Genomic DNA, 26807 nt, shown 5'->3' with positions numbered 1-26807 from the left:
ATTGCAGTGATTCAGACCTGAATCTGATCAATAATCCTAAACCTAGCATATGCTGTTTTTTTTTTTTTTTTCCAGTGCTGGGTTTTGATCTTAGGACCTCATGCTTGCTAGGCAGGCATTCTACCACTTGAGCCAATCTGCCAGCCCTTATTTGAGTGGGGTATTTCCAAGATAGGGTCTTTCAAATTATTTGCCTGGGCTGGCCTCCAACTTTGATCCTCCTGATCTCTGCCTCCTGACTAGCTAGGATTATTGGTGTGAGCTACTGGTGCCTGGCTCTAATATACACTTTTAAAAAGAGAACTCCTACCTTTCTGTCAATAGAAGTGTTTTTTTGAGATCTTAGTCCTTTTATCCCACATTATAGGAAGATCAAATTTGCCTAGGAGGAAAAATATTTAGCGTAGACTTTTTATTTACATTTGGAAGCAATCTTTCCCTTGTTCTCTGTAATAGGTAAAACTTAATTACCTATTAGAGGATAGAGCTTTTTTTTAATGTTGTTGAGGCAATTAAACATATCCTACTTCAACTTTTAAAAATTCTTTTCAGTACCTCCTCAATTTGCTTTCCTCCTGCCATTTCTTCAGCCATTTCCTTGGAAAGGGCTGGTCAGTGAGCATAAAATGTTTCTCCTCCATCCTCTGTCAGTACAGTGGGGCTTCAAGAAGCCTACAACAAATCCGATACTCTTGGCTTACCTCCCTTTGGGAATTCCATTCTTTCTTAGCTTCTTAAGTAGTGTAGTTATGAAGAGCCTTTTGCTCTCCTGCCTTTTGCTGAGCCTGCCAATTAGTCGTCAGACCTGGCTGTTGGGTGTAGAAGGAAATGCCACTGACATAAATTAATTCCCTACAGCAACCTCACAGCCCTAAACTAGAGGTCCTTATGTCTCTGTTGAGCCACCCTCAGCTTGCCCTCTATGCTTCCCCTTTTCCAGATCTCTTTCAAAATCTGGCCACTTGATGAGGATCTTTGTGCCAATCCCTATCTGGCACCAGCTGGAGTACATCCAGTCCCACTTCTGATGTTACATTAAGTATTCAAAGGGGTTTTTGAATTTGTGGGAAGAGACATCAGATGTTTCCATTGGAGGTTTCAATTTTAATCCACGAAGGATACAGAATGTAATCAGAATGGAGAGGCTCTGCAGGATAGGGAAGAGGCTCAGTGCCATGGTGTAGCATTTCTCCTGCCCACCTTTTCCTTGCAGAGCTATCGAGACCATAGTCTACACTTGTTTGGCTGATGCTGGATCAGAGTACCAGCTATTTTGCTACCATATAGTTACTTTTTTTTTTTTCCTGTGCTGGGGATCAAACCCAGGGCCTCATACATGCCAGGCAGGAACTTTACTGCTGAATTTCATCCCTAGTCCTAAGGTTAATCTTTGTATGGAGTTTATGTCTCCATTAACAATCTGGGCCTTTCCATTTAAGGAAAATTTTGTAAGTAATCTTGCCTTAAGGCAGATTCAGAAGCAGCAAGAAAGTAAGGTTAGTGTCCAGGTCAGAAGTGGCAGTATCTCTCTGCCTTCAGAGTACAACCTTTCTCTGGGCTCTGATTTCTTATCCTTTAATCTTTTTGGGTAAAAGAGCATTATTTCAAGTGTATTTCTCAGAAATATCCAAATGCACTTGGAAAATGTTGTGAGAGACATATTACTTGTTTTGAAAATAGACACTGCTTGCTGCAAAATGGCCTGAGAAGTGAAGGAAAAGCTTGTAAGCAAGGTAGAATGAGAAAAAGGAAATAAACAGCTTGATGAGAAGCGAAAGAGCCCCTTTGGAATCACTTGAAAGACCCACATCATGCACTGTCATGGTCCTGACTAGCAAGTCCTATTTGTGGTCATAGGGTAGCAGATTTCCTGGGAAGCCACATCAGTGGTAGAAAGTGATCTTGAGATCATCACCTGTGGAAGGAAGGAAAGGAAGGAAATGGGATTAGGTAAAGGGAGAATCTGAGGTACAGTGAGATTTCAGCAAAGGCCTCAGATGGCACATAGGTAGGAGTAGAGCTGAGATGGCCCTTGGAGACTGGAGTTTATACTGACTCATCAAGCCATCATTGGATGCAGTCTGCTCTTGGAAATCTCTGTGAGTCAGCCTTCTTCAACCACGGGCAATTTCCTAAGTGGGGGATGATGCTGAGAGATGTCACTAAGGAGCACTCAGAGCTTGGGAAAATTAGTCTTCCAGTCTTAAGGGGTGAACTGAGAGGCTCACAAGTGCCACAGCATACTCTAATAAGGAAGGCCAAAAAAAAAAAAAAACCCTCTTACAGTAAGTTTGGAAAGATTACTATAGAATGATTGAACTCTGGACCATTTATTCTAATGAAAAAATAACCAATTTCTTAAAGCATTTAATGAGTTACTGTGTTGATAAATCTCAAAAGTGTAACTTCAGAGGGCCATAACTTCTCTGATAATTCTGGATACATGAAGTGTCATTGTCTTGGAAAGGTGTTGTGGTATTTGATAGCATTTTTAGTGTGTGGTATATAGTCAAAATAGTCTTGGCATCAGGTAGTCCTGTATTGATTCCTGCTCAGCCTCAATGCTAAGGTCTTACTGATATAGTCATTTAAATCTTAAAACCTTGATACATACTAATATGAGTTCAGACTATATATATACTAGGGTGAATTTATGAAATTGCTGGGTTTTTAGGTTAAATGGAATGAATATGATCAATTTCATATTATTCAAAATGAAAAATCTTTAGAGAAAAGAAGCTGCTGCCCTAATTTTCTTAAATTCAGTTTCCTGAAAAGAAAAATTTATGACTTGGTTCATGGTACTAAACATTGTCCATTAGGGGAACAACTTGGGAAATCTTTGTAGAGCTGTACTGTTTTGTTTTATTTCTGGAAATACCAGACAAAAAGCTCAAGAACTTTTATCTTCTCTGAAATGTGTGAGGGTGCATGAGAAATTAATAAAAATTGATAAAGTTTTAAAAATTAATCAGAATAAAAGGAATTTATTCTGTGTTTGATCATAAAGTGATCACAGTAATATATCAGTATTTTTCAGTCATACTCATATGCTAGAATAAAAGCTTATTAAATAGTGGTATTTTGATATTTCAGAAAAAATTAACAGCTGCTATCTTGATTGCTATTGTTAACAAAATAGAACTTTTATAAGAGTTAAAGGTTTTTGTCTCTTTCATAGTAGGATTTTGTTCTATGTGAAATCATGTGGCTTCATGAGAAAAACATTAGCCTAATGTTTTTATTCAGGACTTTTAAAAAAATTGAAGAAAAAAGATCTGCATCTTATTGTGGCTATTTAGTTTTTATCACAAACTCGTACTCATAAGAATCCCCAGGAGAAACTTGTCCATGTTGTTTTTCTGTCATCTGACTCTGCCATTTTCAACTCAAAGTGCCATGGTATCAAAGAACCAGTCAGGAGACAGGATTTCACTGCGAGGGCCCACTACATTAGGAAATGTGGACATGGGACACTTGATTCTTACCACCTTCAAAGACCACCTTCTTACGGAGGAAAATCAAGTCTTCTACTCCAAGGACCATTTGTCTGCTTACGTTTTTTAGCATAGGCAAGGTGTGTTTTCATGTAAAACACATACTCAGTTTTTCACAGAATTAGTATTTCTCAGTTTCAAAAAGTTTTAAACTTCCCAGTAATTTATGCTCTTTAAAAAATGATTAAGGTGTGAAGTATCATATGATAACTTGTTAAGAAAATTAAGTAATCCCATATTTTAACTTTGGAATTGTAGTCAAGCACCATGGATCTAGTAGAAAAATGGAATGTGTGAGCAGACACACAACAGCGAAGGACATTTGACATTCCCACATCTTAAACAGATTAAGAGGCAGGGTTTTCAATTCCTTCATGTAGAAAACAGTAATTAGATGCCATAGTCATAGTGGAATCCACAGATATTGACAGAATGTAATGAAAGTATAATTTTAAAGAGTATTAATGGCTAGCAATAAAAAGGGCGACTAAACTTCCAGCAGTTCTAAGTCTACTGTCTAGGTCTACGTTTTATGCCCACTTTCAACAAATGTAATGTGCAGAATCTGGATTGATTTGAATGTCCTAGTGCAACCTCTTGGCAGGAAGCCAGAGCAACCTGGGGATGCCCCAACTCTTTTGCCCTGTCCTTCCTTGGAATATTGGTAACAATTTGGGCTCTAACACCTTTCTCACACATGCATCAGTATAACATTCCTTCCCAGGCAGGTGGGGCAGTTTCTTATCTGAAGTTGGCTTGTTTTACACCCTCTCCTGTCTTTCTCAGTGAAATTATAGGACCATATCTAAGGAAACACATAACATGCGGTTATTTCTAGCATTTTCCAATAAAAGATCATATTAACTTTCCTCTTATCTTTTGCTATTGACCTGGCACTCAGAAGCTTTGCTTGGGGAAGAGACAGGAAATGCAAAACCCCATTCTTTGTGAGCAGCAGATTCCCTGATGAGTTTTCATTTTGTTTTTCCTTCTTTGGGCACTATATAGCCTTTAGTTAAGTTTTTCTCCCTTTCCTCAATGTATTTCTCTGAAGTTAAAAGGAAGTGTAAAAGTTGCAAACCCTTACAGTCAAAGCTTTTAATTATACCTTAAAATCTGCAATCATTCCCACTTTTATTATATAGCTGGAGATTAAATGGACCACAGAAATACATGTTAGATAATAGAGAACAGGAAGGCCACAGGCAATGAACCTGTGGAGGAAGGGGTTACTGCTGTAGTGCTTTCTAGGCGAGGCTTACGTTTTATGACCACTTTCAATACCTGTGATACACAAAATCCCTGTTGCCTTCCTCTTTGGCCCCCACAGGAACCCTATACACTTCTCTGTAGCATGGATTTGTATAAATAAATTCAATCAGTTAACATGAGACAGTCAGACATATGGATATTACTAGCTTGTTAATAATGGATGTTATAGGCTGTAGCTTTATCCCCATCGATTAACATGGATGACATAGGCAAGATCTGCACTACCCATGCAACAGCTGGAATCGGCAGTGGAAAGCTTCCGGCTGATACTCCTTTTTACCATTACTTCATCTGTTTCTGATGAAACCCAAAGAAACCTAGGAAGCTGCATTCTCTCACTGTGTCTCACATAGCTGTATGTCTTTATAGCACAGTTGATTCCTTCAATCTAATTTTGTGCCCCAGTCAAGGTGACCTCCTGCCTTTGTTGGGGGTTATAAAAATAAAAATATTAGCTAACATTTATATAGAGTCTTTTATAGTTTATGTCTGCAAAAGTTACAGAACACCTAGGCTTTCAGAATCAGAGCACATGGCCTTTCATTTACACTGTGCAGTTTTACCAGTCATTTTCCTAACCTGAGACTATGCCTTGAATTAGTTTATATGGTTTCATTATTTACTTGGTCTTTCTTCTTGGTGATACACAAAACCTACTAAAATTACTAGTCTATTTTGCTTTGAGTTACCTTGTTTTTGTTGAGAAAAATTTTACATCATCACTTCAGGTAATTTAAACACATTTAATAATTGAAAATCGCAAATCCCTTTTAGGCAGGAGGGGTTCATGTAGTGATTCCTTATGTCCATTGCATCTCCCTGTTGAAAATGTCCCATCAGAGATAATAAATTGTCATATTAGCTTATTGTCAACTAAGTATTTTTCCTTCCCACTTTATTTCCTCCAAATTCTGTGTCCTTCAACTACATTCTTTTTCTTTTCCCAGATTGCATTGAGCATATTAGGTCATTTGCATTTATACATAATTCTTGAATCTGCTTGTTACTTTTTGTTCACACACACACACACACACACACACACACACACACACACAAATCTAGCTGTGAATGACATTATGCTGAATCTGTAATTTTCCTCCAGATTTTACTATTGTTATCCAAGAAGCCTGAGGAATTCCTGAAGGAAGAAAGTGCAAGGCAGAGCTTCCAGGGGTTGGCATAGAGACTCACTGGTTCTCTTGTAACTGATGCAATCAGATATGACTGTAGAAGCTCATGTCAGGTTTAAGCTTAGCACTGGGCCACTATTAGCCTACAAGTGTAGCTAAGGTGAACCATCATCTCTGCTCCTTATGAAGTAAGTTGTTCACCACTGAGAACAGATAGCAGGTGATGCCACCGGGTGAGAGGTTCCAACTTTAATGCAGTGAAACTGCATCTAAAGATGGTTCTCACTTCCTAGTCCTCTTCACTTACCAAGTAGGATCACTGCCTCTAGAATGAGTAGTAAGTTCATGGTTCATATGAGAAAGATTTAGCTTTATATCAATATTTAATGCAGTCATTCATTATACTTCTACACATGTTAATTTGAGTAAGACCTTAAGTCTGCTGGGAATAAGCCTACCACCATTTCCCACTGTATTATATGTTTGTAGTTAAAAACCCATGAGACATGAAAGTACACGTGAACAAACAGACATGTAGAAAATTAAATACTTATGACATTTTTATGAGCCTGTCTGTGCATTTGTGCTGTAAGAGCAATTATTTCTTCATGAAGCCCCAGGGACTTAGGCTTTTCTGGGGAGAGGATTTTTACCTAGTTCTTGTAATTTTACAAAGAAAGCTTTCATTATTACAGGCATGCTTTAAGGCATGTTGTTTGAGGACTTGAGAAAAATTCCAACAACTGGTCCATTTTATGTAGTAACCAGATAATCTATGGAAAATATAGAGAAGTATGAAGGAGCAAATAAATAAAATCCCACTAGAGGAGAATAAAGATTCATGAGCATTTTTAAAAATTTTCCACAAAGTATATTCATGTGTGCATGCATGTGTGTACATATATGAAAACTGAAAGCACATAAGTTATACATTCTGCATTATCAGTTATGCTCCAAAACCAAGTTGCTAATCCAGCCCTGTGTGTGTATATTGGAGAAGTTAAATCAGTTCTTATGGAAAGAGCCTGAGAAGGTCTCTGGAACGGAAGAGTTAATCAATGGAAGTTACAAAAAGACAGAAAAAGGAAATGTAACTTCTATCAACAACTACTTGGATTCCTTTTGACTTTCTTGCCAATTCACTTTATTTTTCCTGTGATTTCTTCTCACATTCATTCTCCTGGTTGATGGTTCCAAGCACTCATGTTAATAGTGAGCACTGCCTTAGACTTTCTGTCACTGAGATCTTAGAAAAGTCACCTGCCTGTGCCTCAGTTACATCATGTTTTCAAAATAACAGCTATCTCCCAACATTACTGGAAGAATTCAACTAACTCAAATATGGATATGTTTTGAAAATTCTGGGTATACTATTTCCTAGGAACTCATTATGGCTTTGTGGAATTCCCATAACCTTTTCTTCACATTCCCATATTTCCTTTGAAGGTGAATTCCAGTCTTAATAAAATATGCACAAAATACTAATAGCATAGTAAAATACAGTAACTAATTCTGTGAGTTTGATAGAGAAGTGCAAGATATACAAAAATGTTCTACTGAGATGAAGCCCTGATTGGCCCTAGTACATGTCATTCAAGGACCACTGTGTGTGACCACACAGGTTGTGAATGTGGTCTCCTAGAGTTAGTTATAATCCTTTCAACCTTAAGTTGCTCTCATGGGACCAGTTTGGGAGTTAGATAACTTTGTAGATTGTGGCTACATAGTTATATCTAAGTCATTCTCTTTCTTTAAAAGATTAGCTATGTTTAAAGAGTCTGCATGGGGAAATGAAGTAGAAAACTGAGCAATTATTTTAGCATGTGTAATATACTATAACCAAGCTGTTAAAGTAAGGGTTTCTACTTCAAGCATAGTATATTTAAATCACTACAGGCTTCTTTTTTTTTTTTTTTATTAAAATGCTTACCCACCAACTATACCTTAAGGCACAGAAAAATTTCCCAACCAATCTAGCATTCACTGGAGAATGAAAGGAAGAAAGTGTCCTTTTGTTAGTTATGTGGAAAACAAGATGGTTTAGTACATTCTACAAGTACGAGAACCTTGGGAACTTTTGGGAGGGGTCTTGATCCTCTGTCCAAGTCATGAACAACTGTATCCTTAGTTTCTTACTTAATCTAAGCCCTCATCTCTAATCCCCAGACTGTGCTGATAAGCCCCTCCAGCCCTTCTCTACTTAGAGCCACACAGAATAAGCCCACACAGAATAAGCCCTAGTCTTATTCTCTGAAATGAACCATGCTCCTGGCATGGCTAATTTCAGGGACAGGGCAAAGTGATCCCAGGTCACCTTTAAAGAGCCATTGTGAAGGTGCTCTTATTAGCACAATCTGGACTTGAGCACCAAAATAATAAAGTACTGTAGAAATTATGTACAACTGAAGAGAGAGTTAATTAGTTCTTTCTGAGAATGTATGAATGGATGATTATATGAATGTTCAGTGAAAGGATGCAGGGAGATATGGGAGACATCTATGTACTAAATGCCAAGTGCTAACTACTAAATGTGGAAAGAGTGCTAGAACAGGACAATCAGCAACACCATCACGGTAAAGAATAAATGTGACTCATCAATGGATGCTAAATCTAAAGAAATATATTGAAGAACAGGATATTTGCATGGTAATAAAGTATCCCACAGATTGCTGTGCAAGAGAAAAATAGTTAAGTGGGGAGATTGGACCATACTTCCATCAGGATCAAAATTAACATCAAAAGGATGCAAACATCAAGTGTCTCCAGATAACATATCCTGAGAAAGACACATTACCTATATGGGATTCTGGCCAAGGCTGTGTAGTTGGAGCATAATCGTGGGGAAACATGTCACAAATGCTCAATTGAAAAGCAGAAGCAGAAATTGTATCTTTCCAAATTTACTACCATTGGAAAAATGAGGACTGTGAAAGTGATCCAAGGTAAAGGAGCCTAAAGAGATGTGGCAACTAAATGCAATACTAGTACAGGACTATATCCTGTACATGGGAGTTTGAGGGCAAGGGAAAGAAATACCACAAAGTTCATTTATTGGATCAACTGACCAAATTAAATACAGGTGTCATATTAAAGTATCATATCAGGGTTCAATCTCCTGAAGTTGATATGTATACTAGAGTTAAGAGAACATCCATGTTCTTAGAGCAGAAACACTGAAGTCTTTAGTGATAAATGCCATAGGTAATGTACATACGTATAGGTCAAGAGAAGTACACTCACACACACAGACACAAACAGCATTTACTAAAGAATATGCAAGCAATAAAGCAAATAGTAAGATGTTAATAACATCAGTAACAATAGATGAATCTGGTCAAAGGATCAATGGCATGTGATTGTTGTTTATGTACTATTTGTGTTCTTGCAACTTCCTTGAAGTTTGAAATTATAATCCTAAATTTAACATTTAAAAAAATCTTGGCTAAATGGATTATTGTTTTCTAAGTAAATAGTACTTTCATTTTATGGTTTTTTTCTTTCTTCTCTCTTCTTTGTCTTTCCGTTTTCTCTATGTTTTAGAAGTCCAAGGCTTGCGAGAAGGCCATCTCCGTGGGTCAGACCGTCATCACAAAGCATCGGAATACTCGGTACTACAGTTGCAGGGTGATGGCTGTGACATCACAAACCTTCTATGAGGTCATGTTTGATGATGGCTCCTTCAGCAGAGACACATTTCCTGAAGATATTGTGGTAAGTACGTTCCCTTGGGTGTTTGCTGCCCAGTATACTGGTGAGTCCAAACAGCTGACTCTTTGGAAATGTTTCCTTGACTTTTTGAGTAGCTTGTATCCCTGGATAGTCATGGTTTTCATCACCCTAAATAGTATCCTGATAAACTTAGATGATTTTCCCAAATTATTTTAATTGAGAAATGGTATTTGGCCAGGAAATGTAAACTGTTGTCTTAGTCTGTTTGTGCTACAGACCAAATGCTGGAACCTTGATCTTGGACTGCCCCACCTCCACTGTGAGAAATTTGGTCTGGTGAGGGCCTTCTTGCTGAATCTTTACATGGCAGATGGCTGAAGAGCAAGCTATGCTGTGTGAATCATTGCAGTGCACACCATAGGCTCATTCAGAGGAACTAGTGAATGTATCAGGACTAATAGTTAACTTTGTTTTAGTCTTGCTTTTTAGCACTTTCTACAGAGGGCTTTTTGACACAGAAATTAGTACCCATAACAGAGAGTAGGAGACAACCAGTCTGGCTCTAATCCTTGTATCTATTCTCCTTTTAGAGAAATGTCAGTTTGGGGAAACAAGCTGTAATAATGGTTTTGTCATTTCTGTCTTGTCCTTGGTCTCTGTGGATCTTTGCTTTTGTTCGTACTTGAACGACATTTCTTAATAACTTTTTAATAATTATGCAGTATGTACAATTGTAAATTAAATATAACTTTATGAGACTGCTTATAAATATTTCTAGGATTTTGGTTACCTGGGATTGAAGATAAATTAACTCAGTCAGTTTTGTTATTACCTGTCTGTGTTGTTAAAAATGACAACTGTAGAAACAAAAGTGACTGTATTTGGAAGATTTTTGAAGCAACTGAATTTTAGCCAACTTAAAATCCCAGTACATGTTTATATACACAGAATGGAGAATTGCATTTCTTACGTGTTTAGCCACAGCGTCACTTCATTGCATTGCCATTGCCATTCATCAGTGAGAACCCTTAGGTGACATGCTTCTCTTTTTTAGATTAGTCATCCCTTTAATATTGAGTCTGCGTGCACTGAGTACAACATTAGGTGTTAAGAAAGAGATGAGAAAGAAGACATCATCCCTGCTTGCTCAGTCTAAGGAGGAGCAGGCTGGCAAGTGGGTCCTTTCCATGCAGTGAATATAAATATATAAATGAAGAAGTATTATATGGAATTGGGTCTGTGCTTATGGAAACTTAGAAGTCCCTAGACTAGAAGTTTCTGCAGTCAGCAAGCTGAAGACCCAGGAAGATAATGAGTTGGGAGTCTGAAGGCAGAAGAAAGCCCATGTCAGAGCTTTCAGTCAGGGAGGAAGATTGTCTCTTACTCGGGGTGGGGTGGGGTGGGGGAGCCTGCTTGTTCTAGGTAGAGTAAATCATCTTACTTCCATTTTTATATTTATATTAGAACTATCTTTTTGGAGATGGGGACCTTCTCTTTGCTCTAATAGGGAGCTTATTCAGGACATAAGAAAAATTTTAATAAAGTATGTTTTTGTCTCAGTTACTTGCATATCATTGCAGAATAATTATTTTATGAGAATACTATATACATTTCACGGTTCTCAGAGAAACCTTTTTTTTTTTCATTTTCCATTAGTTGTATATCTGTGGCATCAAAAACTAGTGAGAGAAAATGAATTTTTTTCTTCTGTTTGTCTGAAAACTCCAGTACATATCAGATAGAATGTCACTGGGATGCACCGTTTGTCATCACAGTGTGACACCAGTTACTTACTGGTTATTGAAGAACTAGTTCTCTAAGCCCCATGTACTTGTTAAGTAGAACTAAAATTTCAGCTTTTTAATTATGAAAATCAAATTTTGGATATCAGGTTCAGTCATCCCAGGATATTTATACATACTAAAAATATATACCCTTATGAAGCCTAAGGCCTCAGTAAAGACATTTGTATTTCCTTATTTATAGGGTTGATGATTACAAGTCATTTCATAACTCCAACAGGCAAGGAGCCCTCCACCCCGTCCCGCACACCCTTTTTTGGGAGCACAGTACTGCAGTCTGAACTCAGGGCTTTGTGCTTGGTAGACAGCCATGCTACAGCTTGAGCCACTCTTCCAGTGTTGAGAAGCCTTTAATGCAGGCTGGCCTATTCCATATTTGAGAATAAATTTGGCATCCTTAAAATATTTATGTTAGAATTATGAGACTGGAGAGAGTACTTGGAGCAATAGAGAGAAACATTATTTGGGCTATCAAGAAATTTTTTTCTCTACCTAGATACTTCATTTCTGTGATAGCTAGAAAAATGTCTAAAAAATTCTCAATGCACCTGTGGAATGTGTGTATCAGCCCAGCCAAACTCAGCATGCAATCTGTAGCTGTCAAAGGAGATAATAAAAGATGTATTGCTACATGCCTCCATCTGTCAGTCTATGAAACTGCGACACACTCCTGATGAATTTTTTTGTCTTTCTCTATGTTGATGGGAATGAAAGTTGCCCACCTGAAAGAGCTCATCTATCACAGAGATTCCAGTATCCCCTCTTAGCCTCTGCTAGAAGCTACGCTCCTTGAGCACAGCCATGTTGCCTCTGGAGTGATTGCTTCCTTCCCTCTGAAATTGGGACTTATTTTAGGATGGAAGGTACAGCAACTGGTAGATACTTCTAGAGCAGGCACTTAACATTCACCACTGTGCATTAGAGGAGAAACAGAACCATTTAGAAACTCAACAGCAAGCGTCCATCACTGAGATTCCCATGAGCACTACTGGTTATAGTCTTAGCCTCTGTTGAAATGTGAAATAAACACAACAGCAGTACCCATCAAGAACCTGTGGGTGTGCAGTTATGGACTTTAGTTAATAGTCTTGGTTTTCTTAGTCAGAAAGGACAAATTGAGGTTCCTAGGGCATTTTTCCCCCCTCAGGTGTAAGTAATTTGCTTAAACTTTTCTGTTTCAGTCATGTTCCCTACTAAAAATACAATAATAAAGTATACCTTAGAGATTACCCAAAGGACTAAATGAACTAAATGCCTGGCACATAATAGGCACAAGATCAGATTTTTTAGGATGTTAATTCAGTCTGTAATTCCTCCCCATCGAGGTCATGCTGCCCTTTTCTAATTTTGCTAATACCTGGAGTTAGAAGACGTGCCTTACCTGTTGCTACTTGTTTGGTTAAACTGGGGCCTGTACTATATCACCTGTATGAAGTAGACCTAGCAGCTTTTAGACTTCATAGTAGTCTACTTCCCTACATTCATCCTGGTATTTTTTGAGAGTCTTATTTCAATGGCTTTTCATAACAAACTTATTTTGAAGTAAGTTCATGCCCATTTTACAGATGTAGTACTTACCAAGTCACAAAAAAGCTTTGTTCAAGCTTCTTGGAGTAGATAGCACACAGCTAGGTCTGGATTGCAGGGCGACCCCACTGTGTTCTGTCACCTGTTGCCTCCCTATTTTTTGGCATCTTCCAGAAAGTCTGCTCTTTGTAGCTTTGTACAGCTATGGATGAAGACCTTACATCTCCCTTGAGGGTAAAAAACAGCATCCAGTTGGTGCAACGTGGGAGCCTCCTGAGTGTTCAGCACTCTTCAAGCCCCTCTTAACAACCAGAGGAATAAGGGTGATCTGGTAGCTTTCACTCTGCTAGAGTGCTTTAGGGGTGATCTGGGTATTCTAGAGACCAAAGAAAATAGCTGTATGGGTTTGAATAACTTAAAAGTTGTTCCCAGAAATGTTACATGCTATGCAATCTAGGAAAGCAGTTTGGATTCCTGTTGGCTTCTAAGTTTTGTGATACTTAGAGTGTTTCAGGTCAACTAGACATCCAGACATGACAGTGGCAGACAGTAGGTTGACCAAGAGACACCTGTTATCAGTGAGGCTACCTCAGCTTTGGAAAGTCATGCCCCATATAGATCTTTTTTGTTTGTTTACTTGAGACTGATCCTCTTTACCTCCATTCTTGACCTGTACTCCCTGTCCCAACTCCACCCCTGGCAATTCTGAGTTTTCTAGAATTAATGGACTTTTGTCAGAGGGGGCTGTATTATTCAGCTTTCCATCACTATAATAAAACCCTTGACACAGGTGACTTATGATGTATGACAGGTTTACTTACCTGGTCGTTTGGAGTTGCAAAGTTCAAGATTGGGAAACTCCATTGGTTTGACTTCTACTGAGGGTGGAATTATGGCAGGAGCATGAGTAGGAACAAATGGTTATAGCTTGAACAAGAACAGAGCAAAAGAGACTTCAAGAACATGCCACAATGACTTAAGACATCCCACCAGGTCCAACCTCTTAAAGTTCCCCAGTGTGGAGAGCAGATTGTGAGAAGCCTATGTGAACTGGACATAAGCAAGGCGAGATGCAGGTCAACTGTTTTTCCTAAAATCTGTAAGCTGAGATTGGCACCGTCCTGGCCACAGAAGAGGGAAATGCAGAACAGCTGCTTCTAAATTGTTTACATTCAGAGAAGCAGGAACACAGGTTTCACCTGTTACAATGTCAAGCCCCTGCCAGAGAACCGCTGCTCCACCCTGTTTACCACCCTGTATAAAAGACTCACTGAAGGAGGACACCAAGCATTTTTCCTTTGCTTTAGGCTTTTGCTCTGGGCTTTTGTTTTGAGGCTTTTTGCTTTGGGCTTTTGGCTTTTTAGTGTAGGAGGCTTTTGGAAGGGCAAAGAATTACTGAAGGGAAATTGCTAAAGGGGAATTGCTAAAGAGGGGTTGATAGAAAGTCTGCACCAAGAACTTTATACATAGGCTTTAGAAAAGCTAAGCTAAAGAAAACATGCATATGCAGTTTTTAGGCACATCTGTTGTGTGCGAGTCTGGGGGCAAAGACTTTGAGAGATTATGCTAAAGAAAAGCTAAGAGAAAACATGGAACAGAGTAAGTCTAAGGAAAGAGGTTTTAAGCAATATTTTAAAGAAGACTTTAGAAGCAAGGTTTTAAAGAACTGTAAAGGAGTAAGGCTTTAAAGAATAAAGATAGATAAAAGAAGCATTGAAGGTTGTGTATCTCACCTGAGCGCCCAACACACCTGATCCCACTTTCTGTCTGTCTGTCCTGTGTCTTTTCTGCATCTTCAGTCACCCCCAGTTAGCCCCAGTTAGGTTCAGTAATAACCATGAGTGAGAGAAAAAGCTTGCTCTACCCCAGAACCTCCTAGTACCCACCACACTGGAGACTAAACCTTTATATATAGACCTTCAGGGGACACTGAACATCCAAACAATAGCAAAGACTTTAGAATCTTTTATTTTTTTTTTTTTTGGTACAAGGTTCTGCCATGACCCTAAATGCCTAAAGGTGTGGCCCACATGACCTTTAAACGTTTAGGTGGTGCTCATCTATCTTGACTGAAAAACTGGGAGTCTGTGAATCCCAGTTGATTTTTACAGCCATGGGAGGACTATTACACTCATAAAATAATAGCTATTATTACTTTGATTTTAATCAATATTCAATTTAAAACTTACTTTTCTAAGCCTTTAAAAATTTATCTGACAAGTTTTATAAGTCTAATTTTGCATAAACATAAAAATTTTTACAGACCCAAGTCATATTCATTTTACATTTATGTAATGAAATATTCTTGGACATCTTAACTATGACAACAAAATATATATGTTTCTCACAAATACCACAATTTTTCTAGGGACTTTATGTCATAGCTGTAATAAATCAGATATTAGTAGTTCCAATTCTAAGTATTTCACTTTAAAAAACAGCCAGCACATATAGTGGTACAATATTCATGAAATACATTACTACACAATTATAAACACAGCTTATGTAAGAGTAATAGATAAGTAGATAGAGAGACTCTAGGCAGACAAAGGACAGCACATTACCATTTTGGCTAGTAGTTTACTGAAAAATGATGAAAACCACAAAGCCATTAAGAAACATAGAATCGGGTAGTGCCTTAGATCATTAAACCTATAGTTTAAGGGCAGAAGCTTTCATCTGACTCCTCAGCTCTATGAATCCTATGTCCTTCACTGAGGCCTTGGCCAATCTCCTAAGACTCGTGAACTATCTGTCTAAAGTTGGATGGTGGAGTACTTTCCATGCTCTGGGATTTTATTCCCTTTTGTGTAACTCTGTGAGATTTGCATTGAAGCCAGAGGCATGCTAATGAAATATTGAAGCCCTTATTTGAGTTATAGTTGAACTCCCCGTCCCTTCTCTCTCATAAATTGTATGTGTCTCACACAGCACAAGTCTGTACCTATCGTATTGACAATTTCTATTTAACACTGGTGCTGCTTTAAAGAAAAGTATGTCATTGCCCTGATGTCCCATGCAGGAGATTAACTAGTTGCCATGAAGACACACTATCAGTTATGTTTTTCTTCAACTATGTAGTTCCCTCACTTGACAGTATTTCTCTTATTACTTTCTTATTAATTATCTCCAGGTGATTGGTTTAGGGAACTATTCCTAAGGGGAAAAGTTTCTTTCTCATCCTTTTCTTTCCAAGAAGACTGAAAGTTTAGCATCGTATCTTTGGTCTACTAAACTTGAAATAACTACCCTGAACTTAAGGGCAATGTTATTAATTTTTTTTAATTAATTTTTATTGTTTTATTATTCATATGTGCATACAAGGCTTGGGTCATTTCTCCCCCCAGCCCCCACCCCCTCCCTTACGACCCAATCTGCCCTCTCCCTGTCTCCCCCACCCCCTCAATACCCAGCAGAAACTATTTTGCCCTTATCTCTAATTTTGTTGTAGAGAGAGGATAAGCAATAATAGGAAGAAACAAGGGTTTATGATAGTTGAGATAAGGATAGCTATACAGGGCATTGACTCACATTGATTTCCTGTGCATGTGTGTTACCTTCTAGGTTAATTCTTTTTGATCTAACCTTTTCTCTAGTTCCTGGTCCCCTTTTCCTGTTGGCCTCAGTTTCTTTTATGGTATCTGCTTTAGTTTCTCTGCGTTGAGGGCAACAAATGCTAGCTAATTTTTTAGGTGTCTTACCTATCCTCACCCCTCCCTTGTGTGCTCTCGCTTTTATCATGTGCTCAAAGTCCAATCCCCTTGTGTTTGCCCTTGATCTAATGTCCGCATATGAGAGAGAACATACAATTTTTGGTCTTTTGGGCCAGGCTTACCTCACTCAGAATGATGTTCTCCAATTCCATCCATTTACCAGCGAATGACAACATTTCGTTCTTCTTCGTGGCTGCATAAAATTCCATTGTGTATAGATACCACATTTTCTTGATCCATTTGTCAGTGGTGGGGCATCTTGGCTGTTTCCATAACTTGGCTATTGTGAATAGTGCTGCAATAAACATGGGTGTGCAGGTGCCTCTGGAGTAACCCCAAGAGTGGTATTGCTGGATCAAATGGTAGATCAATATTTAGCTTTTTAAGTAGCCTCCAAATTTTTTTCCAGAGTGGTTGTACTAGTTTACATTCCCACCAACAGTGTAAGAGGATTCCTTTTTTCCCCACATCCTCGCCAACAACTGTTATTGGTGGTGTTGCTGATGATGGCTCTTCTAACAGGGGTGAGGTGGAATCTTAGTGTGGTTTTAATTTGCATTTCCTTTATTGCTAGAGATGGTGAGCATTTTTTCATGTGTTTTTTGGCCATTTGAATTTCTTCTTTTGAGAAAGTTCTGTATAGTTCACTTGCCCATTTCTTTATTGATTAATTAGTTTTGGGAGAATTTAGTTTTTGAAGTTCCCTATATATTCTGGTTATCAGTCCTTTGTCTGATGTGTGGCTAGCAAATATTTTCTCCCACTCTTTGGGTGTTCTCTTCAGTTTAGCGACCATTTCTTTTGATGAACAGAAGCTTTTTAGCTTTATGAGGTCCCATTTATCTATGCTATCTCTTAGTTGCTGTGCTGCTGGGGTTTCGTTGAGAAAGTTCTTACCTATACCTACTAACTCCAGAGTATTTCCTACTCTTTCCTGTATCAACTTTAGAGTTTATGGTCGGATATTAAGATCCTTGATCCATTTTGAGTTCATATTGGTATAGGGTGACATGCATGGATCTAGTTTCAGTTTTTGCAGATTGCTAACCAGTTTTCCCAGCAGTTTTTGTTGAAGAGGCTGCTTTTTCTCCATCGTATATTTTTAGCGCCTTTCTCAAAGACAAGCTGGTTATAGTTGTGTGGCTTCATATCTGGGTCCTCTATTCTGTTCCACTGGTCTTCATGTCTATTTTTGTGCCAGTACCATGCTGTTTTTATTGTTAATTGCTTTGTAATATAGTTGGAAGTCAGGTATCGTGATATCTCCAGCATTGTTCTTTGGACTGAGTATTGCCTTGGCTATTCGTGGCCTCTTGTGTTTCTATATAAATTTAACAGTAGATTTTTCAATCTCTTTAATGAATGTCATTGGAATTTTGATGGGAATTGCATTAAACATGTAGATTAGTTTTGGTAGTATATACATTTTTACTATGTTGATTCTACCAATCCATGAGCACGGGAGATCTTTCCACTTTCTATAGTCTTCCTCGATCTCTTTCTTCAGAAGTTTATAGTTTTCCTTGTAGAGGTCTTTCACATCTTTTGTTAGGTTTACACCCAGGTATTTGACCTTTTTTGAGGCTATTGTAGTAAATGGAATTGTTTTCATATATTCTTTCTCAGTTTGTTCATTATTAGTGTATAGAAATGCTAATGATTTTTCTGTTGATTTTATATCCTGCTATCTTGCTGTAGCTATTGATGATATCTAGAAGCTTCTGAGTAGAGTTTTTGGGTCTTTAAGGTATAGGATCATGTCGTCTGCAAATATGGATATTTTGACAGTTTCTTTACCTATTTGTATTCCTTTTATTCCTTCTTCTTGCCTTATTGCTCTGGCTAGGAATTCCAGTAGTATGTTGAATAGGAGTGGAGATAGTGGGCATCCTTGTCTGGTTCCTGATTTTAGAGGGAATGGTTTCAGTTTTTCTCCATTAAGTATAATGCTGGCTGTAGGTTTGTCATATATAGCTTTTATAATGTTGAGGTACTTTCTTTCTATTCCTAGTTTTCTTAGAGCTTTTATCATGAAATGGTGTTGGATCTTATCAAAGGCTTTTTCTGCATCTATTAAGATGATCAAGTGGTTTTTGTCTTTGATTCTGTTAATGTGGTGTATTACGTTAATTGATTTTCATGTGTTGAACCACCCCTGCATTCCGGGATGAAGCCTACCTGGTCGTGGTGAATAATCTTTTTGATGTGTTTTTGAATTCGGTTTGCCATTATTTTGTTGAGGTTTTTGCGTCAATGTTCATTAAGGAGATTGGCCTACAGTTCTTTTTGGAGTTGTCTTTGCCTGGTTTTGGGATAAGTGTGATACTGGCTTCATAAAATGTGTTAGGCAGTGTTCCTTCCCTTTCTATTTTGTGGAACAGTTTTAGGAGGGTTGGTATCAGTTCTTCTTTAAAGGTCTGATAGAATTCAGCAGAGAATTCATGAGGTCCTGGACTTTTCTTTTTTGGGAGACTCTTGATTGCTGCTTCAATTTCATTTTTTGTTATAGATCTATTCAGGTGATTAATTTCCTCTTGGTTCAGTTTTGGATGATCATATGTATCTAGAAATCTGTCCATTTCTTTAAGATTTTCAAATTTATTTGAATATAGGTTCTGGAAGTAGTCTATAATGATTTCCTGGACTTCCATGGTGTTTGTTGTTATCTCCCCTTTTGCATTCCTGATTCTACTAATTTGGATTTTTTGTCTCCTCATCTTAGTCAGGTTTGCCATGGGTCTATCGATCTTGTTTATTTTTTCAAAGAACCAACTTTTTGTTTCATTAATTCTTTGTGTGGTTTTTTTGGTTTATATTTCATTGATTTCAGCTCTTATTTTTATTATTTCTCTCCTTCTATTTGTTTTGAGATTTGCTTGTTCTTGTTTTTCTAGGAGTTTGAGATGTATCATTAGGTCATTGGTTTGGGATCTTTCAGTCTTTTTAATGTATGCACTCATGGGTATAAACTTTCCTCTCAGGACTGCCTTTGCTGTGTCCCATAGGTTTGGTAGGTTGTGTTTTCATTTTCATTGACTTCCAGGAACTTTTTAATTTCCTCTTTTATTTCTTCAATGACCCATTGTTCATTAAGTAATGAGTTATTAGTTTCCAGCTGTTTGCATGTTTTTTGTCTTTACTTTTGTTGTTGAGTTCTAGTTTTACTGCATTGTGATCAGATAGAATGCACGGTATAATTTCTGTTTTCTTATATTTGCTGAGGCTTGCTTTGTGCTCTAGGATATTATCTAGTTTGGAGAAGGTTCCATGGGCTGCTGAGAAGAGTGTATATTGTGTAGAAGTTGGATGAAATGTTCTATAGACATCAAGTAGGTCCATTTTATCTTTTGTATATTTTAGATCTTGGATTTCTTTATTGTATTTTTGTTTGGATGACCTATCTGTTGATGATAATGGAGTGTTAAAGTCTCCCACAACCACTGTGTTGGAATTAATATATGCTTTTAGGTCTTTCAGGGTATGTTTGATAAAATTGGCTGCATTGACATTGGATGCATATAGGTTGATAATTATTATTTCCTTTTGGTCTATTTCCCCTTTTATTAGTATGGAATGTCCTTCTTTATCCCATTTGATCAATGTAAGTTTGAAGTCTACTTTGTCAGAGATAAGTATTGCTACTCCTGTCTGTTTTCGGGGGCCATTGGCTTGGTAATCTTCTTCCAGCCTTTCATCCTAAGCCTGTGTTTATTTCTGTCGGTGAGATGGGTCTCCTGTAAGCAACGAATTGTTGGATCTTCCTTTTTAATCCATTTCGTCAAACGGTACCTTTTGATGGGGGAATTAAGTCTGTTAACATTAAGCGTTAGTACTGATAGGTATGTGGTGATTCCTGCCATTTAGTTGTCTCAGTTGTTTGAAGGTTTGATTGTGTGTACCTAAGTTGTGGTTACTCTCTACTGTCTTGCTTTTTCTTTTCCTGTGGTTTGGTGCTGCCTATCTTTTCATGGTTAAGTTGGGGTTCACTTTCTTTGTGCAGAATCCCTTGAAGAATCTTTTGTAGTGGTGGCTTCGTGGTCACATATTGTTTTAGTTTCTGCTTATTATGGAAGACTTTTATTGCTCCATCTATTTTGAATGATAGTTTTGCTGGGTAGAGTATCCTGGGGTTGAAGTTATTTTCGCTAAGTGCTGGAAGATCTCACCCCACGCTCTTCTTGTTTTTAACGTTTCTGTTGAGAAGTCTGCTGTGATTTTGATGGGTTTACCTTTGTATGTTATTTGTTTTTTCTCTCTTACAGCCTTCAATATTCTTTCCCTAGTTTCTGAACTTGTTGTTTTAATGATAATATGTTTTGGGGTAGTTCTATTTTGGTCTGGTCTGTTTGGTGTCCTGGAGGCCTCTTGCATCTGTATGGGAATAGCTTTCTCTAGATTTGTTAAATTTTCTGTTATTATTTTGTTGAATATATTATGCATTCCCTTCGCTTGCACCTCTTCTCCTTCCTCGATGCCCATGATTCTCAAGTTTGATCTTTTGATGGAGTTGGTGAGTTCTTGCATTTTCTTTTCACAGGTCTTGAGTTGTTTAATTAATAGTTCTTCAGTTTTTCCTTTAATTACCATTTCATATTCGAGTTCTGAGTTTCTGTCTTCTGTTTTTTCTGTTCTTCTGGATTGGCCTTCTGTTTTGTTTTTCAATTCTGTTTCCTTCTTTTTTCTGAGATTTTTCCATATCCTGGGTTGTTTCCTCTTTAATGTTGTCTGTTTTTGTCCTGAGTTCATTTATCTCTTTGTTAATGGTGTTCTCTGTTTCACTTTGGTGTTTATACAGTGCTTCTATGGTTTCCATTATTTCTTTTTTTGCTTTTTCAAATTCTCTATTTTTGTTGTCTTGGAATTTCTTGAGTGTCTCCTGTATATTTTGGTTGACCATATCCAGTATCATCGCTATAAAATTCTCATTGAGTACCTGTAGTATGTCTTCTTTTAAATTATTCTTGTGGGCTTCATTGGGTCCTTTGGCATAGTTTATCTTCATTTTGTTGGAGTCTGGATCTGAGTATCTGTTTTCTTCATTCCCCTCTGGTTCCTATACTAATTTTTTGCTGTGGGGAAACTGGTTTCCCTGTTTTTTCTGTCTTCCCGTTATTGCCCTTTGTGTTATTATTGTCCCTGTACTGTGTGCAATGAAGTATTTTCTAGTTTATAATAATAGCACTAGTGATATTTAGAATGGAAGGGTGAGAAGTAATGGAAAGCAAAGAAGTTAAAGGAAAAGGGAAAAACAAATAATCCAGTAGAAAAAAAAAACAAAGAAACAAACAAAAAAGTTTCAAAGATATAAACAGGGAGAGACAATGTACTTATCAACTGTAAGCTGAAAAGGCATTAGAGAGAGAGAGGATTGAAAATAAAAAATAAAAAGAATAAAGATTAGAATAAAAATAAAAAATAAGTAAATGACAGAAAAAATATATATATATAAAATAAAATAAAACTGAATTAAAAGGAAAAAAACCTCCAAGTTCAAATGCAATGAAGTTGTAGTCTTAATAATTTTGGTGTTCGTCCCTCAGCCTCCAATCCTGGAGATGGTGCCTTGATGTTGTTCTGTAGTTGTCTCATCAGAGGGGAAACAAAGTAGAACAAAACTTGTCCACATCTTCCCAAGCCATCTGGGCATGGGCGTCTGACAGCCCGGGGGCCCTCCTGGTTTCTCCATTTAACGTAAAGTGGAGATTCTCTGCGCAGGCTGGAGGTGTGGAGGGGTCAAATTTTGCCTCTTCTCAGTGGCCTTGCCTGCAAGATGTGTCTCCAGTGTCTCTCCAAGATTTTACTTTAGGAGGCATGCTTTCTGCTTCCTCCCTCTAGCCACCATCTTGGAATCCCAATGTCATTAATTTCTATGGCTTCATTATCTTCTCAGTGTAGAATTTAAACTCAAGGGTAGCAGGCACCATGAACCAAGTCCAGTCTGTGTTTGGGAATAATATCTAGCATCTTCCTTTCTGAACTGTGATGAACTCTGTATTAGGCATTTTGGGGGATTCTGAGATGTATAAGTATATGTGTAGGATTGGCCTGGGTGCTCTGGAGACAAAATAAAATACCCATGTGGGTTTGAAATACTAAGAAAAAAAGCTGTTCCCAGAAATATCCTATCCTATAGGATGCAGAGATGCACATTAGACCCCTTATTTGCTCATCAATTTTGAGGTTCCTTAAAGTTTCAAGTCAGGTTGTCATGCAGACATGACAGTGCAGATACCAGACATCAGTTGACTAAAAGGCACCCTTTTCCATGATGCCACCTCACTGGGAAGTGAGAATTTTTGTCCCATCCTGGCTTATTTATGTTATGTTATTGCACATTGATGTCCCTTGGGTCCTCTCACCCTAACCAGGATTTTACAAGAGGAATACCCAGTGAAGATTATTGACAGGAGTTCACTGATGGAAGCAATTATAAGTGGACGAACATGTTTAAGAAAAGCACATAAGGAAGAGAGAGCATCTGGGTTACAGAATATACGAGTTCTTTATATATTCTAGATATAAGTCTTTTGACAGACTTTTCTCACAGTCTGAATAGTGTCCCATTGTATGAATATGACATTTTGTTTATCCAGTTACCAGTTGATGGACAGTTGGATTGTTTCCTGTTTGGAGCTATTATAAATAATGCTGCTATGAACATTTGCCTTCAAGTCTTTGGGTAGATCTGTGTTTTTATTTTTCTTATGTAAGTGCCTAGGGTGGAAACTACTGGATTATATGGTAAATGTATGTTGAACTTCATAAGAAATTACCAAACTGTTTTCCAAAGTGGTTATGCTAGTTTACATTCCCACCAGCAACATTTCAACCTATATTGTAAGTCTAGTCCATACTAACCATTCCAGTGGGTATGTAGTGGTATTTCAGTGTGATTTTAATCTATATTAAATTATTTCCCAAATGACTAGTGATTTTGAGCATATTTTCTTCAAATTTCAAATTAGGAAACTATTTTAAAAATTTTATTGAGTTCTCTTATATTGAGTTGAAAGACACTTTTTGTAGTTTGTACATGATTCTGTATCAAACATATGGTTTACAATATATTTTCTCCCAGGTTTTTGCCTTATCTTTTTACTTTCTTGATGTCTGGAGAATGACAGGAATGTGAAACAGGTTCTGCTTAAGAGTGTGTGCTAACATGAGTGGGAAGGGCAAAAGGAAAGGGTGGGGAGATAAATATGGTATTTTATAGGCATGCTTAAAAATAGAACAATGAAAACTGTTGATATTATTTTAAGAAGGTGGGGAGGGAGGATAAGGGGAGGAATTGAGAAGGTGATTTTATCAATGTATATTGTATGTATGTCATGTCTGCAACAAACACAATGAAACCTTTTTTTTTAATTTTATTCATATGTGTATACAACGTTTGGGTCATTTCTCCTCCCTTCCCCCACCCCCTCCCTTACCTACCCTGCCCCATTCCTTCCCCCACCCTCTTCCTTACCTCCCTCTCCCCCCTGCCCCTTTGCTGCCAGGCAGAAACTATTTTGCCCTTATCTCTAATTTTGTTGAAGAGAGAGTATAAGCAGTAATAGGAAGGACCAAGGGTTTTTGCTAGTTGAGATAAAGATAGCTATATAGGGAGTTGACTCGCCTTGCTTTCCTGTACATGTGTGTTACCTTCTAAGTTAATTCTTCTTGAACTAACCTTTTCTCTAGTTCCTGGTCCCTTTCTCCTATTGGCCTCAGTTGCTTTAAAGTATCTGCATTAGTTTCTCTGCATTGACGGCAACAAATGCTATCTAGTTTTTTGGGTGTCTTACCTATCCTCATACTTCCCTTGTGTGCTCTCCCATTATCATGTGATCAAAGTCCAATCCCCTTGTTGTGTTTACCTTTGATCTAATGTCCGCATATGAGGGAGAACATAGAATTTTTGGTCTTTTGGGCCAGGCTAACCTCACTCAGAATGATGTTCTCCAGTTCCATCCATTTACTTGCAAATGATAAGATTTCATTCTACTTCATGGCTGAGTAAAATTCCATTGTGTATAAATACCACATTTTCTTAATCCATTCGTCAGTAGTGGGGCATCTTGGCTGTTTCCATAACTTGGCTATTGTGAATAGTGCCGCAATAAACATGGATGTGCAGGTGCCTCTGGAGTAACAGTCTTTTGGGTATATCCCCAAGAGTGGTATTGCTGGATCAAATGGTAGATCGATGTCCAGCTTTTTAAGTAGCCTCCAAATTTTTTTCCAGAGTGGTTGTACTAGTTTACATTCCCACCAACAGTGTAAGAGGGTTCCTTTTTCCCCGCATCCTCGCCAACACCTGTTGTTGGCGGTGTTGCTGATGATGGCTATTCTAACAGGGGTGAGGTGGAATCTTAGCGTGGTTTTAATTTGCATTTCCTTTATTGCTAGAGATGGTGAGCATTTTTTCATGTGTTTTCTGGCCATTTGAATTTCTTCTTTTGAGAAAGTTCTGTTTAGTTCACTTGCCCATTTCTTTATTGTTTCATTAATTTTGAGAGAATTTAGTTTTTGAAGTTCCGTATATATTCTAGTTATCAGTCCTTTGTCTGATGTGTAGCTGGCAGATATTTTCTCTGAAGAGACTCTGTGCATGGTCTCTTCAGTTTAGAGACCATTTCTTTTGATGAACAGAAGCTTTTTAGTTTTATGAAGTCCCATTTATCTATGCTATCTCTTAGTAGCTGAGGTGCTGGGGTTCCATTGAGAAAGTCCTTGTCTATACCTATTCCAGAGTAAGGAAACCCCTATGTACAACTAAATTTTCTAACAAAAATGTAAAAAAATTAAATATATAAAATCACACTAAAATAATGGCTGAAGAACAAAAGTTACACATTTTGATAAAGTCTGATTTGTCGATTTCTTCCTTGTGGATCATGCTTTTGGAATCCTATTTCTTTTCTTATATCAGCATATAAAAATTATATAGAAGAGGGGGGGATCCTTGTGATATTTACATATTTCCTTATAATGCACTTTGATCAAATTCACCCCCTCTTTTAATTTGTTATCTTCCCCCTTTTAAAAACAATTTTAGCAGGTTTCATTATTCTATTTTTATGCATGCATATGAAGTACTTTGATCACATTTGCACACATCCTTTACCCTCTCCTTTCACATTCGCCCTCCTGCTGGTTCCCACTCTCAAACAGTTACCTCCCTCCCCCACCTCTGTTTTTACACTCCTGTCACTTCTTTTTAGGTCTGGTTTCTGCATATGTCACATTTGTCTTTCTCAGTCTGTCTTACTTCACTTAACATGCTGATATTCATTTCTATTCGTTTTCCTGCAAAAGACATAATTTCATTCTTCTTTATAGCTGAACTGTACTCCTCTATATGTATATATGATAGTATATAGCATAATTGTATATATTTATTAATATATGACTTTCTCCATTCATCAGTTGATGTTAACTGGCTGATTCTTTAATTTGTATATTGTGAATTGTGCTGCTATAAACACGGGTGTGTAGGTATCTCCATTTTATGCAGTCTTACATTCCTTTATATATAAACCCAAGATTGCTATAGAAAGATCATATGACAGTTCTATTTTTAATTTTTTGATTGCATTAATTGCAATAATTTACCTTTATATCAACAGTGTTAGAATTTCATCCCTCCTCCTCCTCACCAATATTTGTTGTTTGTTTATTATTTTTGTTTGTTTTCATTATTGTTATTATTATCATCATCATTTTGCAGTACTATGTTTGGACTCAGGGCCTCATGCTTGCTAGGCAGACTCTTTACTACCTGTGCCACTCCTCTAGCCCTGTTGTTTGTTTTCCTGATGATTGCCACCATTCTGACTTGGATGAGATGGAATCTCATTATTGTTTTGATTTTCATTTCATTTATGGCTAAAGGATATTGAAAATTTCTTCATGTATTTATTGAATATTACTTTCTTCTTTTGAGAACTGTCTGTTCAGTTCATTTACCCATTTATTAATTGTATTGGTTTTTCTTTTTTTTTTTAAAGGTAGACTGCCACGTGCAGCGCCTAATTTGAATGTGTCTAGAGTCTTGGAAGCTTGACTGCCCTACATTCTTTCTACAAATGGACCTTGAGAGCTTGTTTGGAGGTTCTAGCAGGGGAGTGCAACTACTCATATACCCCTGACCAAAGAACGGTCCATCTCTATTGGGGATGGTTGTCCTCTTCAACTGAGCACACAGCTTCA

General features: G+C 37.6%; 1 protein-coding gene across 6 annotated transcripts in view; it reads left to right on the top strand.

Moving 5' to 3' along the window:
• Positions 1-26807, top strand: part of Kdm4c (lysine demethylase 4C) — a 365075-nt gene that overhangs the window by 303844 nt on the left and 34424 nt on the right. For all 6 annotated transcript variants that reach the window (XM_074051899.1, XM_074051898.1, XM_074051897.1 and 3 more), the window contains one exon: positions 9440-9610. In XM_074051899.1, the coding sequence (XP_073908000.1) occupies positions 9440-9610 (171 nt within the window). The remainder of the gene's footprint in view (positions 1-9439; positions 9611-26807) is intronic.

This window comes from Castor canadensis, chromosome 13 (genome assembly GCF_047511655.1).
Source record: "Castor canadensis chromosome 13, mCasCan1.hap1v2, whole genome shotgun sequence".
NCBI classification, from domain to species: domain Eukaryota; kingdom Metazoa; phylum Chordata; class Mammalia; order Rodentia; family Castoridae; genus Castor; species Castor canadensis.
The sequence above is the reverse complement of the archived record's forward strand: the minus strand, read 5'-3'. Positions and strand labels throughout refer to the sequence as shown.